Source organism: Nuphar pumila, chromosome 15, assembly GCF_984573655.1.
Source record: "Nuphar pumila chromosome 15, dmNupPumi1.hap1.1, whole genome shotgun sequence".
Lineage (NCBI taxonomy): Eukaryota > Viridiplantae > Streptophyta > Magnoliopsida > Nymphaeales > Nymphaeaceae > Nuphar > Nuphar pumila.
Window position 1 is genome coordinate 24,780,592 of NC_143263.1, and position 17,669 is coordinate 24,798,260.

General features: G+C 37.4%; 1 protein-coding gene across 2 annotated transcripts in view; it reads right to left on the reverse strand.

Moving 5' to 3' along the window:
* Positions 1-15,089, reverse strand: part of NINJA (Putative interactor of JAZ) — a 28,960-nt gene extending 13,871 nt beyond the window's left edge. Inside the window, exons 1-2 of one of the 2 annotated variants that reach the window (XM_089988713.1) lie at positions 14,842-15,089; positions 11,583-12,825 (exon numbers count right to left, since the gene is read on the reverse strand). In XM_089988713.1, coding sequence (XP_089844839.1) covers positions 11,583-12,744 — 1,162 coding nt within the window. In that variant the 5' untranslated portion in view covers positions 12,745-12,825; positions 14,842-15,089. Of the gene's footprint in view, positions 1-11,582; positions 12,826-14,841 lie in introns of those variants that run through there. The other variant, XM_089988714.1, reaches the window with a different exon arrangement.
* Between the last annotated feature and the right edge of the window lie 2,580 nt (positions 15,090-17,669).

The window sequence follows — 17,669 nt, forward strand, 5'->3', positions numbered from 1 at the left end:
GACTTAAGACTGGTTTAAATTTATAAGACCACATGCTTTTGCTTATATATGGTCAATTTAATAGTTTATTAACTACAATCTACTTCTTAGAGGTAAAAAGGTCAACTGTAGAGTTTGTTCTATAATTTTAAATATTTTTACTTTAATAAAGTTGTAACTTTTAGTTTATAGTTTTTTATTTCCTTTTTTTTATATTTTATGATATGATACACTATGACAAATATGCCTTGGACTTTTTTGATATTTTAACAATGGTCGCAAGTGGTCCATCCCAAATTTCCTCTCTTCCTTTATTGGTTTATTGCATTGCCTAGGAAAAAGGCATGCGACCAGCATCAAACAAAAAATTCAGATTAGTCATAATTCCACTTCAAATGTTCCATACCTAATCTAAAGATGACTTGAAAGTTTGTAATAGCTTGTTTTGTTTCCAAGCCAACCAAGATAAAACGTTAGGTGAAATCAGATACAAGTAGATGTAACAAAAACAACAAAGTAACCCCAAATATGTTTAACTCTTTCATCGCTTTTGATGATAACATAGGATAATTTATGACCTGTTTAAAAGTTAGAAATGTCACAAGTAGAAAGTAAACCACTACTGCAAATGTCGCTTTCCTCATTAATTTATCACCTGTTTATGATACCAGCTCTTCTATTTTCTTTTATGATTGCAACTGAGAGAGAATTGAGGAGAGAGAGAGATAAGGGAAATATGAGAGGGAAAGAGGGAAAAGCAGTGGGAGGGAATATCACTTGGAATTTCTAAGAGAGCCAAACCCTAGCCATGAATTCCTAACTAGACCCCATCCTACTCAGACAAACCTAGAGAGGCCAAGAAACTCAAAGAGTTATATTGATTTTGCCAAAAACATACGAGTACATGATCACCTATTTATAGCACCACATGAGCTAAGCTTCCTTTATGAAGCCTCTCTAATGCTATACAAGAGAAAAATACTCCTACCACAAAGTAAAATTACCCAAGGGACCAGTCCTATATGGACTTGGTTCATGTACAATGAGTGATCCAACCCATACACATTCTCAACCTAAAATACAATGACTGGTCCAATTATAATCCAATTATGCCTTGTGGATAAGGTAGAGACATCCAAGCCTGCTATTCTCCTTCAATTTCAACATGGGTCTAAATAAGAAGTGTAAAAATATCTCAAAAGAGATAATGTGCAAAACAAGCACCACCTTCATAAAGGAATAAGTGCACAAAGGCACAAGAACACTTAGAACAAAAAGTACCCAAGGCACAAATGAAGAACACAAATGCCAAAATATAAAGAAGTTTATTGAACAAATTGGAGAACAATGCTCCAAGCATTGAATACATTTATGAGGGGGTTTCACCCCTATTTATACTAAAGAGGGACCCTTGGAGGGGCTCCCACTAGACGTTGGAGCCCCTCCAACAGTTAGAAATCTAACCGTTGGAGGGGTCCAACCTCTAGTATTGGACTAGGGTTACCGGAAGCGCCTAGCTAAAAGGGGAAGCGCGCTTCGGAAGTGCGAAACGTCGCGCTTCCGAAGCGTGGGGGGAAGCGTCCCCCTTTTTTGGGAAGCGTGCTTCCCTTTAATGGGGGACGCGCTTCCCTTTAATGGGAAGCGCGCTTCCCATCACGCTTCCCCTGTTTTTTTTTTCAATTTTTTGTATTTTTTATTTTTTCGCTTCCCCCTCGCTTCCGAGACGCTTCCTAGGTCGCTTCCGAGACACTTCCCGAATCGGTCCTAAGTGGTCCCACGCTTCCCCGCTTCCTAAAATTTTGAAAGGGCCTCGCTTCCCGCTCCTGCTTCCCGTATCGCTTCCCACTCCCGCTTCCTCAACTGGCAACCATGTGTTGGACCCCCTCCAAGAGTTGACTAAGTCAACAAGAAGGAAAAGAAAAAGGAAAAATAAGAGAAAAAAGAAAAGGAAAAGAAATGTACAACATATTCACTAATGTGAATATGCACAAAAAGAGGAAAATTACCAAAATACCCTTGGGGGTTACATGATGTAAATATATATATATATATATATATATATATATATAATGATAGATGTATATGTATCTTTATATATATATATATATAAATATATGTATACAAAAATATAGATACAATTTAACACCCTCCATCAAACTTAGGGCACAATGACCGAGAGTTTGCCGAGAAGAAAGTTGAATCTTGGAGAGCAGAGCGCCTTGGTGAAGAAATCTGCCAACTGAAACTCTGAGGTCACGTAAGGAAGATCTATAACTTTTTGCAAATATGCTTCCCTAACCTAGTGGCAGTCCATCTCAATATGCTTTGTGCGTTCATGGAACATGTAATTTTTAGCAATGTAGATTGCACATTTATTATCAGAACATAACTTTGTGAGTCCTTGAACCTGAATCCCCATGTCTTGCAGCAGTTGATGAATCCACACAATTTTCATGGTTGTAGAAGCCATGGCTCGATATTCTGCTTCGATGTATGATAGAGACATCTTCTGTTGTTTCTTACATCTCCATGAGATCAGGGATTCACCTAGAAAAATACAAAAACCTGCAGTGGAGTAACGATTATTTGGGTCACCTCCCCAATCAGAGTCAGTATACGCAATTAAATTTAACTCAGAAGATGAGGAAAGAAAAACTCTGTTGTTTACGGTTCCCCTTATGTATCTGACAATTCGAAAACCAGCACCCATATGGACGAATGTAGAAGCATGCTGGAATTGGCTTGCAGTGTGCACGGCATGCGAGATGTCTGGTCTTGTGATGCTAAGATACATTAGAGACCCCACAAGTTGTCGATAAGGAGTAGGATCCTCCAAAAGAATCTCATCATTGATCTTCATTTTTTATCCCACAATTTCAGGAGTCTTAGATTTTATCGTCAGAAATACCTGATCTGTCAAGAATCTCACACGCAAGTTTAGTTTGAGACAATAAATAACCTCTATGAGAGTAGGCTACCTCTAAAACAAGAAAGTATGTCAAATACCCCAAGTTTGACATTTCAAACCTTTCTTTTAAAGTGGTTTTAATACTTTTGATGTCTTTTATGTCACTGCCTGTTATCAACCTGTTATCAACATGTCATCAACATACAACAGTAAAATCACAATTCCTGCATTTGACATTTTGACAAACAGAATAGTGTCAGTGTAGCATGAAGTAAAACCCTCTTGAATCAAAACTTCATTAAATCGATCATACCAAGCCTTAGAGACTTGTTTTAAACCGTAGAGCGCTTTTTGCAAACGAAGGACTTTTCCCTTCGGTACGTCCATTCCAAGAGGAGCATCCATGTAAACTTCTTCATTAAGATCCCTATTTAGAAAGACATTTTTAACATCCATTTGGTAAATGTTCCATTTTTTAATAGATGCAATGGTGATCAAACATCTTACAGTGACCATCCGAGCAACGGAGACAAAGGTTTCTTCGTAATCAATATTGTATTCTTGACTATATCCTTTTGCGACAAGGCGGGCTTTATATCTTTCAAGAGTGTCATCACTCTTGGTTTTGACTTTAAAAATCCATCTACATCCTATTGATTTTTTTTTCTTTTGGAAGATATTGAAAAGTCCAAGTTTTGGCTTTGTTGAGTGCTCTAAGTTCATTATCCATGGCGTCCCTCCATTCTATCATTTTCTTAGCTTCTTCAAAATTCCTAGGCTCTTGATATGAGTGAATGGCACTAAGACATGCTCTATGTTTTGGAGAAAAAGACTCAAATGATATAAATCTAGAAGGATTTTTCCTAGATTTTTCGGTTCTTCGAGAGTGGTTGGAAGATTCATTAGGATCACTATACTTCTCTATTGCACTTCTAAAGGTACTTTTATCTCTATGTGAATAGGTAATTGGTTCAACTATTATTTCTTCTTCATGTTGGATGGGTTGTAAAGTACTTACACTTATGTCCTCATCCTCATTTAATTCATCATCACTAAAGAAGTCCTCGTTCCTAAATAATAACTCAAACAAAAAAGAGTAATCGGCATTATCTTCATGAGTTTTATGTTCTTCAAAACCACTCATATTTTCTAAAAATGTTACGTTTCTTGAAACATATAGTTTGTCATTTTTAATATCATAACACCTAAATCCTTTTTGTGTTTCTGAATATCCCCAAAAAGCACAAGGGATAGCTTTGGGAGATAGTTTATCATTCTTGTCGGTGAAGACAAAACACTTACAACCAAAAATTCTTAGTCTATTGTAGTCGGGTTCCTTTTTATACAAGGTTTCAAAAGGGGATATTTGATTCAAATTTTTGGATGGAAGTCGATTTATGAGATAAACCGATGCAAGAGCCGCTTCGGCTCAAAATCTTTTTGAAATTTTTTGAGAAATAAGTAAGGTCCTTATAGTTTTTATTATATGTCTACATTTTCGTTCGGCTAATCCATTCTGTTGAGGTGTTTTTGGGCAAGACCTTTGATGAACAATTCAATTATTCTCAATGTAACTTTTGAAATCATTTAAAAGATATTCTCCCCCGGAATCGGTTCTAAAGATTTGTAATTTGCTATTGAATTGATTTTGTATCATCATATGAAAAACCTTAAAGGTAGAGAAAACCTCATGTTTATGTTTGAGGAAGTAAATCCGACTATATCTTGAGAAATCATCAACATAAATAACATAAAAAAAACCTCCCTTAGATACTACGGGTGCTAGTTCCCATACATCCGAATGCATAATTTCAAAAGGTTTAGATGAAAACATAGTTCTTTGTCCAAAATATAAGCTTCTCGTTTTACCAAGAATACAATCATTATAATTGAAATTGTTTTTACAAAAAGTTTTAGCAAAATGTAAATGAGAGAACTTGGCAATATTTGGATGCCCAAGGCGTTTGTACCAAACATTTATATCTTTATGTTGTGCAACATTACAAAAAGATTGTTTTGAAATTTGAAAAAATTTCATAAAGTATAGATCTCCCTTCCTAGAGCCTTCCCCAATCAACTTCCTGGACTGGCGATCCTGTATCCAATATTTATTTGATGAGAACTTGATATCACACCCATGATCCGATAGTTGAGAGACGGAAAGCAAATTTAAATTTAGTTTGGGGATAAATCTAACTTTAGGAATAAAAAAATCTTGGCTTTCAAAATCTTCAATTCATTTTATTTCAAGAGAAACCCCATCCGCGGTAGAGACAAAAAAATGTGATTTTTTTTTAGTATTTAGAAAGAACAAAAACATTTAGAGTCATATGAAAGGATGCACCCGAGTCTAAGAGCCAAAGAGTCTTACCGAGAGGAGAGAAGGTGGTCATGGTGGCTCCGAAAATGGATCCCTTGAGGAGAGGTCGAAGAGCTTCCATGATTTGATTTAGAGACAAAGTAGCATGGTTGGAAGTTGAAGGTCCTTCCTCTTTGGTTGGTTGGAAAGTTGTAGACATAGCCACCATCTTTTTCCATTTAGGACATACCGGTTTAATATGTCCCGGTTCTTTGCAAAAGTGGCATATGATCTTACTATAATCGCTTCTTCCATAATGCCCACCATTTTCTCTTCCTCCTTGACTTTTGTTAAAGTGAGGGGGTTTATATGTTTTGACATTATTCCCCGGTCTTAAGACGGCATAAGCACCCTCATCCTCATCCTTAGAAGGAACGACCAACACACTTAGATTGGTTTTATTCATTCCCAATCTAGTTTCTTCTCCACTTAGTTTGGTAAGCACATCTTCCAATGGAAGAGAAGAAAAAGAAAACAAAAGAGAAGACCTAGTTTGTTTGAACTTGGGTCTAAGTCCATTTAAAAAGTTGAAGAAGTGATCTTCTTCTAACTGTTTGGCTCTCAATTTAATTGCCTCTTCACTCTATTTAGGTTCTTGGAGAGCAAGTTCATCTCAAATCGTGGATAACTCCGCAAAGTACTCTCTAACGGACATTTCACCTTGTTGAAGAGTTAATGCCTTCTTTTGGAGATAATATTTATGGGACAAATCTCTTGAAGTATACATTCTTTCAAGATACTCTCATACTTGAAAATTTTTCTTGAATTTCAAAATATTAGCATTTATTTTCGTTTCAACGGAAGAAAAGAACCATGAAAGAATTTTAGTTTTTCATCTCCCATTCTTCATGCCTTTTGTTGTATTCTTCAAAGGCTTTTTCTCTCTTCACCGTTAAGAACTTTGATTTCCCCCTCTCCATAATGGTGATCTTAGGTTCGGGTTCCAGAATGGTTCCTTTGACGTATTCCCAAAGACCTTTCTCTTTAATATGAGCCTCCATATTCCCGGCCCAAACATGGTAGTTGGAGCCATTTAACTTAAAACCAAGTGAAAAATGAGACTCTTTTTCACCCATTAGAGAGGGAAGAGTGGAGAAAAAATACGTACCACAAAAGGACGAAAAATCCTTCCAAAATAATGAAAGAAGAAAAGCCCCCACACCTTTCACCAAGAAACCAGAGTCACACTTTTCAAGGCACTTGCAAATACGAAGAATCACATGATCTTTAATCTTCAGCCTTGCTCTGATACCATATAAAAATATCTCAAAAGAGATAATGTGCAAAACAAGCACCACCTTCACGAAGGAATATGTGCACAAAGGCACAATAACACTTAGAACAAAAAGTACCCAAGGCACAAATGAAGAACACAAATGCCAAAATATAAAGAAGTTTATTGAACAAATTGGAGAACAATGCTCCAAGCATTGAATACATTTATGAGGGGGGTTCACCCCTATTTATACTAAAGAGGGACCCTTGGAGGGGCTCCCACTAGGCGTTGGAGCCCCTCCAAGAGTTGACTAAGTCAACAAGAAGGAAAAGAAAAAGAAAGAAAAAAAGGAAAAAGAAGAGAAAAAAGAAAAGGAAAAAAAGGAAAAGAAATGTACAACATATTCACTAATGTGAATATGCGCAAAAAGAGGAAAATACCAAAATACCCTTGGGGGTTACATGATGTGAAAACATATATGTATATATATATACATATACATATATGTATGATATATATATATATACAAAAATAGAGATACAATTTAACAAGAAGATCTGATCCAATGGTCCATTCATGGGGTTTGTAACAATCCACCACACTTCCCATTGCCTTGTTCACAATGCAAGAAATGTAGCTTGGCTTCAACTTCTCATGTAGCTTTTGGCTCCACTTTACTAGGTCTTCATTTCGTCTTTGTGACATCTCCATTTACATGGCCCATACCCATACATAGTAAGATCCCAATTTTAAAAACCCATTCATTTACCCCTTACAACTAATACCATCATATAAACCCAAATTTATTTCCATAGTAACTTAACCACTTTACTGATAGTCTACTAGAGTTACATCGCTCTTCCATGGTCTCAGCCCCTAAAATGTGTATGAATATGGCATTTTGGGTAGGTGAAGGTCTCTTTCATTCTTCTTCCCTTGAATATTCCAAGCATATGGTGTGTGGCTTTGTTTTTCTTTCCTATGTGTTTTCTTTCCCAAATAAAATTTTACTTAGGAAATTTAAAATGAAGAAAGAAAAGAAAATGTAGTAAAATGCACATTTGTATGGTGCCTTAGTCATGAATGGTCTTCTTCAATTTTCTTCTTTACCCCTACATCATACTCATGCATGTCATTTAGGATAGAAGGCACTATGCAAGGTCTCTCTCATTCAGCCTTGCCTTTTTACAGCTTATCTTTCTCATAGTTTCCAGCCTTTCATTCACCACACCAATTGGGCATGGTTGGGTGAAAATGTAGCAAGATCACTTCCAAGATTCGATCAAGGACCTTGCATGCATGCATGTTTCCTTCAAGTTTCTTTCCGGATTAGTAGGAGATTTGTGGCATCTCCTTTTGACTCTCCTTTATCTCCCCTCATTTTTATAGTCTTCCAATATATTTTTGTACATGGGTTTATATTGGTCGCTCGGTTGCCATGCTTCATTACAAAGTGAACATAGCTCATGCCTCTTATATTCACTAGTCATTTCTTTCACATGTGCACAATTTACAATTAGTTGAGGTGAGGAAAGGTTTTCACGCTTCTCATTTGTTTTGGACATAAATGCATATTATTTAAATCAGAGCAAACATTTGAGCAAATTCCTTCCATAGCAGCATACCAAAAGTCATTTTAGTCCACCGAGACCATCTCAAGGCATCATCTTCCAAGTGCAACGAAATTCTACCCACTTGGCTTCCGGTATTTGAGCAATGTTGAAGGATTTCCAACTTTGAAGAGCCAGCTGGTCGGTTCCTTCATACTGAATTTTGGAAACTCCAAGTTAGCTTCTTCACTTGTCATCATGTGGGAAACATTTCCCAAATCAGCACATCCGGATTGAGTTTCTGCACATGCTGGTGCATCTACCAGTTGGTGTGGTGTGCTGTCCAACCTTGCCATGAGCCATTGGAATTAACTTTCTATGTTGCTCATGTGTGCCTCCATCACATGCACTGTCCAACCTTGCCATGAGCCATTGGAATTAACTTCCTATGTTGCTCATGTGTGCCTCCATCACATCCCTCACATGCAACTCAACTCGCAATCATTTTCTTTTGTTGTTCTCTGGTCAGCATGCATGTAGGAGTGGCTGGAATCTGAATTCCCAACTACAAACAATCACACAGAATTTTCCTACAGTGTTATTTTTCTGCACCTGAGAAATTCAACTTCTAGAACAAAATTCTCCACACACTAATAGAATCCGCCAATTCAGTCACCTCCACCAAGATGTCAAGCAACTCAGCAAATTTTTAGACAATTAATTACTCTAAAGTGTCGAAACCAGATATGCACTGTGTGCAACAAAATGCAGTTCGCCACAGTAGAAGAAAACAGAATTTGAAAATCAGATCAGAACTCCCAACTCCGAATTCCAAATGCAATGAAACTTGTGGAATGAAAACAGACACCTCAGACTGTCTCCACACAAAATTTGATGTGTTTTTATTGAATAAATTGATCAGAATCTGTCCGGAAAGTGGAGCTAATTTCTATGACTGTGGAAATGCAAAAAACTGAATCTTGCAAGAGCAGAATTTTGTTCAACTTCCAACAGGCAAATATCTTCTAGAAGCCAAATGACATGAAATTTATGTCAAAACTTAAGTTCAGGAAAAATTTCACGCAAATCCAAATTGTGTAGGTTGCCTTCTACAAGCTAAAAAAAACACTCTCTCAGCTTACTAAACACAGTAGTTTACAGGACAGAGCAATAACAGAGTAGATGTGAAATAGTTGTTCACAATTTCACAGACCAAACTCCAAATAATGCAAATTAGAATTCAATTATTATCTATGTCACATGGGTGCAGGTGCAGCGCAATTTCAAAAAATTTGGACACGGGGACTCGGCTATATATATATATATATGTATATATATTTTTAAATATATATATATAACAATAATAAGACTCGGTCAAAGTTATCCCATTAGGGGACACGGCTATATATATATACCAATAATAAGACTCGGCTATATATATATTTTAAAAAATATATAAAAATTTGTTTTTTTTAGTTTTTTGTCCTAAACTGGACAAAAATAGACTCGGTCAAAGTTGACCAAGTCCAAAATGTGGACAGACTTGGCCCCGGTGCATTGACCGTGTCAGCACCCGTGTCCGAAGCTGCACCCGTGTTGGGGTGTGTCGACGCGGGTGTGTCGACCCCCTAGCCGAGTCCGTGTGACATAGATTATTATCTACACACTCTGATCTATCTCCAGGAAATTTTTCAGTTCAACACAAGCTGATTTGACCCACCAAAATAGCTACAGATCATAAACAAATTTTCTGTGACAGAACAGAGACTCTGTCTCGCCGAAAAAGTGACATAGTTCACAAATACAGCAATTTCTCGCCCAATTATGGTCAAATCAAGAAATTTTTTATTCTAAGAATATCTACACACTTTAAAGAATTAGAAAAAATTCCAAGTCGTTCCAACAAGTTTTTCACCCCCAAAATGGCTGAGACAAAATAACTGGAATTTCTTCCAGAAACCAGTGAATAGAACAGAAAGTCTCAATCAGACTGTAAGAGCACGCAATTCGAGAGTCTAATAACTTTCAAATTCAGACGAGAGCTAAATAGGTGGGAGGGCTAGAGAGAATAAGGGAAATACGGGAAGGAAAGGGGGAAGTGAGTGAGGAAAATGGAGAGAGTGAGGGAGGGAATCTCACTTAGAGTTTCTAAGTAAGAGAGCCAAAACCCTAGCCACAAATTCCTAACTAGAGTCATCCTAATTTAGAGAAATCTAGAGAGGCTAAGAAACTCAAAGATTTTTATTTATTTTGCCAAAAGATACAAGAGGAGTATATGATCACATATTTATAGCCCCACATGAGCTAAGCTTCCCGTAGAAGCCTCTCAAACACTATATAAAACCAAAATACCCCTACTACAAGTACAATTTCCCTAACCCATACACCCTGTCCCAAAAATACAAATGGATTGATCCAGTTATAACCCAATTATGCCTTGTGGATAAAGTAAAGACCACTATTCTCCTACAATTTCAGCATGGATCCATATGAGAAGGTCCAATCCAATGGTCCACTCATGGGGTTTGTAATAGTTTAAGGGTTAGAATTATCACAAGCAGAAAGTAAGCCACTAGGATGAAAAGCTGTTGTATTCTCTTCTTCTTTTTCTTCCTCAAATTTTCTCCAAATCTAGCTACTAGGTCTGCCCATGGGATGCTGGACATGGATCCTGCTTCCAATGGAACAAAAGAAACATGCGAACAATGATTGGTTCAAAATCTACTTGACAAGGCTAACCTTGAGCAAGGTTAACAACATCCAAAATTATGATCATGCAATATGATGCCAATAGATGAAACAGTTGGAATATAAAATGCTATTCTGCAGGCCAATATAAAAAATTAATATTAGGTACATGTGATCCAGAATAACTCTAAGAACATAATGATAGAGATAAACTAATGAGAAAGAGCAAGCCCAGACCCCTTCGAAAAGGAAAATGGATCAATGACAAGGTGAATACAGCAATTGGCATCTTGCGACAAGGCAACATTAATATGAGGACATGAATCATTTACATTGAAGAATAGATGATTAGCTTAACAAGAAGAGGAGGAAAAAATCATAAAAAACGCACACAAGACAAAATATGAAACAACAAGGGAAGCAGAAGCAAGAAGTAGAATTCTGAAAAGATTTAATACAGATGCATACTTATTTTAGGAACATTCTAAGAGCTGATTAGAAGCTTTTGGGGACTGCAGTGAGACCAAGAAATATGGTGTCTGATGGACCAAGCAGTATATTCAGGATTGTGAGGTTCTGAAAAAAGGCTTTTTTAGCCTAAAAATCCAATTCCCAAGGGAGTAGGAGCTACAAAAGAAAAGCGAAAAAAACATTTAAGACTTGGTAAGCTCCTTTCCAAGATTAAATTTTCACACCGTTCTAGTCACTCACAGATTAACAAACGGATGTTGCAATCTTCTTGAATCTTTAGTTTCTAATAAGGAAAAATTCACAAGGAAGCATTAACTTTCATTATACTTGGAGCAATAATCATTCACTACCCAGAAAGGAACTACAAGTAAGCTAACTCAAACAATAAGAGAAAAGAACAAAGAGATGAACCTGGTGATATCCTTGATTCATCTTCAACATGCCTGCTAGCACCTCCCTCTCCTGTGCTCTTGTTGGAGAAATGCTGAGAATGAGAAAGCCCTCCTAAAGAAGACTCTGTATCCAATGCCGGAAGCTGGACAGAGGAATAACCAAAAGCAAGCTGGGAGTTGCCAGCACCCATTGGTTGAACATTGGGGCCTTCATTGTTTGAACTAGGTGGCATTAGTTGCATAAGACAAGGGAAACCAGAAGGAGAAACAGCTGCTGCTGAGCTAGGGGCCTTGCCAGGAAATGGATAAGGAACAGTTACAACTGTGAGAGGTTGCAGTGAAAATGGAATTCCACATGGAAGATTTCCCAGCTCACCTTTGGACTCACTTCCTGCAGCAAGGGCCTGCTTTAGAACAGGGCCTTGGCCACCCACTGTACTTGAATCAAGAAATCCTTGCTTATCCTTCTGGTTTGTAGCACCAGAGACAGTACGGCTTAACTTTTTCATACCATCCCTCTCTACCAATGGGGTAGTCCTAGAGGTTGAACCCTCAGACTCCTCTGCGACATTCTCATTCTCTGCTGAGGAGATCTCTTCTGTTGTCATCGAAACTGTAGAGCTTTTCACCAATGAAACACCAACGGCCCTCATACCATGTGCATCAGTAAAGTCAGTTTCTTTTTCGTGTTTCTTTTGTTTGTCCAGATCCACAAATGACATTTTGCGTTTGTGAGCAGTGCCTGGCCACAACTTCCCGCCAAGGTCCTGCTGATCCACCAACTCTTCATCTATGTCTTCTGGCCTGTCCAAAGACTCCAAACTGTTCAGACTTTTTTTAGTAGCAAGCCATGATTCTTTAAATCCCATAAACTCTGAAGCATCCCCACGTAACACAGTAGAAGCACCTGAATCTGGGGCAGAGCATTTCCCAAGATCTGTCCAGAAGTTCTCTTGTTGATGTGGTCCTTTATCAGCTCCTTGTGATTTATCATTATCATGTTTATCAACATTGGTTTGAAGAAAATGTTTCACTGAAGTTCCCGAACCATTCATATTTCCATCTAACAGTTTGTTTTTACCACCTTTTGCATTTTCAGAACTTTCTTTACCCTTGAATTTTCCAGCAGATCCACCCCAAGATAGACCCAAGCTTAGCTCAATCCCACTATCGTCTTCCATTAGCAATTTGAGATATCTCCAGTGCTGTTTCACTTACGCTGCTGTATTTAATGATATAGTACATGTAAGTGCTGCCTTCAACTGTCAAATGCCAAATATAAACAAAGTTATTTTAACAAGAAAAAAAATATGAACCATAATAAAATGGGGAGAAAATGCAAAATCAGCCTTAACATCATGCTAACATTTACCCAAATTTACACAAAGATATATCCATCAAGTGTCGAATTTGCACATGTTCGCATGTATGAAAGTTTTCACCCATATCCAAATAATTTCAGCTAATATTAAAAACCCTTTGTCATTCAAATACTGTATTTTGGCTTCCGTTCCATATCCCCCTATACACCAGTCATATTGAAAACTTCATAAAAATGGCCATTTCCCTGTATCTATGGCAGTCATATCCATGTGACACAGTGAAAACTGCTTCAGCCAAGCAATGAGGAATCAATAACTAAGCCTTAATTTATCTAAAAATTCCACTGGCATGGTGCATCTCTATGATTTCAACAGCCAACACCTAGACACAGAGCCATGCACACTCTTTTGCTTCCTTTGTGCCTAACTTGCATTGAGAGCTTAATTATTTCACAAAAATCCCTTCTATTTTTCTTAATTTTTTACCCATAATGATACAGAAAAATGATGTATGTGACAATAAAGTTTCACTGCTCAATTAAGTGGATGGTCCAGCTACCTACAAATTATTCTAGCTTTAAGATGAAACAGGGTGACCTATGATCTTCTGAGGCAGCAACTACTGTCAATAATGTTTTTCAAGGGTCCACATTTCTTTTGAAGTCTTCGTGTCCCAAGGTTTAAGGTCCAATAATTTATACAAAGATTGGTTATTTTCTTAATAGGAATGAATGGCTGATCTATGATTCACCTAATGTGTGAAATGTGCTCTCAGGCTCTACAGCAGGAAATGGTTGGATCCAGTTAACTTGTCAAATACATGTCAGTACATCAGCAGCTTACTTGGTTTCAGTGCAAGGCTCATGGTTTGATCGTTTATAGAAAGCTCGATTTCTCTAAGAGGCAAGACTGCTTCACTTAATTTATTGATGCAGTTAAACTGGTTAGATATTCTGGTCATCTTTGATAAAAACAGGCTAATATGGTGGGCGGGAGCATGAGTGGAGGGGTGTGCATGCAGGTGCATGCTCCAACCAAATCTATGACATCAACCATCTGTATGGGAAAGATGGTGTATGATGGATGGAGTCCAAATGAGTTCACGATTAATTGTACAATAGATTATGTCTCCAAGTAAAGGATCATCTTATACTAATCAATTATTATATGATGCAAAATTGTGATCAACATTTTTGACGTTTTTCTTCATGAGACTAACAAAATCATGGTTAATAAAACATGCAAGCGCGCACAAGTGCTCATGCACATGCACATGCACATGCACATACACACAATTGGGCGAATGATCCTAAATATTTAGATATTTTTGAGGTTAAACACAATCTATTGCTATAAGAATCTCCTACGGACACCAACTACGTTATGTGATACCTTCTTGCTGATCATGTCAAGATTGCTAATGCATAATTTCACGATAAAAAGAATCCCTAACTGTTTTCTCTCTCTATCAAAGTCCATCTGAAAATTTCCGGAGCCATCAAGGATCAAATCGATTTGAAATTTTCCCACTAAAACAAAAGGAAAATTATAAATAAATCAGCTAGCAAATATCACTTTTTCTGCTTAACAATATCCTCGACAATTGAGGTGGTCACCAAGTAAGATTCAAACTTAATATCCATCATGTGTGTTATATATCCTCAATCAGACACTAAAAACATTCAAAAAATTAACTTAAATTTGACTGAAACAACCTAAACTTGCAACCCTCCACCGAAATCCACGATCTAGTCCATCATCAACCTCACGATGCAAACAGGAAAAAGTAAGGAAAAAAAAAGCAACAGAAACCCACAAAAATGCACATCAACCACCGCTTATCTCTTTTTTTCCTGCCTCATCTAAAATCACAAGCCATAAACAACAAAAACAACGAATTTTTAAAGCAAGAAAACACACAAGAGAGGCAAGCAAGTACGAGAAAAAAGGAAAAACCTTATATCGAAGCAAATTCCTCCCGAATCCCATCTCAGACCCCATCTTCCCCTCTTCAATCATCTTATCCCTCAGATCGCCCTCCAGTCCCCCTGAAGAACCCCAAATCGAGAGAGAGAGAGAGAGAGAATCAAAGATTTATGGTTTGCCCCAGAAAAGATCTCACGGAGAAGAAGAAGAAGACGGAGAGCGGATTCGATCTTGATCGACCTTGTCAGGCAAAATTAATTAAATTAACTAATTCTCCTTAAGTTGTTCCACGGTCCACCTTATCTTTCCCTCTTGCCGCTATGGTTTTGTGCGTGTGATTCTCATGCACAACCCGTAAGGAGTGGGTCTAGCTCGTTGACTCACTAGGCCGACATGGTCCAGGTTTTGGAGGGTTAGGTCAGGTTCCACTGCGTTTTAAACCCGAGCTCAGCTGATCCGTGTTATGCTTGGCCAGCGGATAATTTGGATTCAGTCGGACCGGGTTGGATCTTCTGACCTTTGTTGGGACCAATGGAGTAAATAGGCCAATGCCTGACTCGATTGTGCTTAGAAGGTTAGGTCATGCTAGGCAGAAAACGAACTCGAATGAATCCCGTTAGGCTTGCCAAATATTAGGGCTGGTAAAACGAGCTGAAGGAGACGAACTTGAAGTGTTCAAGCTTGGTTCATTTATTAGGTCAACCAAACTGAGTTCGTGCTCATAATCAGACCAAGTTAATCCAGCTGACTTTGAACTGGCTTGTTTATAAGAAAAAGCACATTGTTTTTTTTTATAGGCAAGATGGGTTAGGCAGACCTCTACCAGTTATACAGTTTTGAACTTGCAACATCCCAACACAAGGTGATGTACACTTTCGGCTCTTACCAGACAAGTTAAATTTTTCAGTTCTTTGTCTCATTAGAACTCATGGGGACCCTTGTTAGGTTTATGGGGTCAGGGTTGGCATGTGTACCTCAAGGGAAAAAAATGGTAGCATGTGAATGAGAGAGAAATGTGATTTGAAATCAACATGTGATTCCATTTCATGTCGTTCAACATCTTGTAATTTCAAATCATAAGGTGGAAATGAGAACCATGCAATAAGAAATCACACAAAATGAGTAAAATGACGTCAAATGTGATTTATCCCATTTTGTCACATTTGCTTGCACGTGAAGAACGGAGGAAATGAGAATCATTTTCTCATCGTTGTGAGGGAATGATCCTCGTTGAGAACTATATGATAGTAAGCTCTTGTTTGCTTGGATTTCAGATTTTAGTAGTAAAGACCTGCTTAATTAGCATGGTTTATTCACCGAAATTAGCAGTACAGAAGTGCTTAACATGGTTTATTCATCAAAATTGTGTCATAAGATTCTATTTTTCATGTGGCAAAAAATCAACATCTCACACCACGAAGAAAAGGATTTCCTTGCAAATAAGACACGCCAAACATGATCCAAACGTTAATTTTATTTAGAAATTCCATCTACTTAAATCAAGAGTGAATACTATGAGTTGCAGTGGTTCACTCTCACAATAGACGCGCATGTATTTGTATACCAATTTTGGTACCAAGGTGGTAAGCTCTTGATTTACATAGTTCTAACTTTCAAAAGCAATCACTAACCTTTGGATCATATTTGCATGTTTTTATTTCCTACTTTCATGCATTAAATTTGACTTTAATATGATGTTTTAAGCTATTTCTAGGCCACCCTTATTTTCATGAATTGTGAGCTATTGATTTTTCACTATCTTGATGACACATTCCCATTTTGGGACCCGTATCCACCAAGGTACCCTAAGATCCATTTCATGAAACGGACCAAATGGATCGAATCCCTCAAGCCAAGGTCTGATCGTCCAAGCCAAATCCATGCAAGAGCATTCTTGGTATTTTGAAAATTTTGTCGGTTCACCTTGGAGGATGCCCCAACCCTTTTGAAGGCTCCTAGATGGATGTGAGATGGTGATTAAAAAGGTCCTTAGGTTGGGAGGAGGTTTTACCTAAGTTTAAAACTAGGTGTTTTGTTATTTGCTTTTGTGTTTTAGTAGGTCTCGTTAGATATGCTTTTGTTTTAATTAGCTCTTGTTATTTGTGAATCTATTAAAGAGCTCCCTTGGCCTATAAAAGGGGCTCACTTTTGTAATATGATCATCATAAATATTGATTCTGGAATTACTTTCTCTCCCAAGAACTCACCCCTAGGAGCACAAGCAAGCGATATGTGTGGCCTCGTGTAATGCTCCAAAATTTTTAACTTTGAAAATGTAGAATTTTAACCAATTTTTTTTTTTTTGAAATAGCACAATGGATATAATGGGTTTTAAAAAGTCGGACAATCCCGACAGGTTACAAAAATAAAATAATTGCTTGAGGTTGGACCTGATTCCTTTTAGAATTAGATCCATCCTTAACTCATAAATTGAAAAAAATGATTTACATTCCATCTTTCTCACATAGTTTGAAATATTAAAATTATAGGTTTACAAATAACATCAAAACATCTCATTTAAAACGAGACACCCAAAAGTTTGTCCAAGGATCGCCAAGACTATTAGGAAATGATGGTTCATGGCATCGCTGCATACCGTACTTTTGCATCAAGTCTTCATTCATCACCTGCACCCCATGAAATGGGGTCAAAACTCTTGCGAGCTGGCAAGCAAATCCACATAATATGCATCATAATAATTAATCAAACATCTATTATGGATATTATAACATGCTTTATAACAATCATATCATTGCAGATAATTCATTATGTAAATCCAAACATCATAGCATGGAATCTTAAGTAAATAATCATCATGGTAATCATGCAGAAGCAATAACTATGTTAGTTAGTTAGCA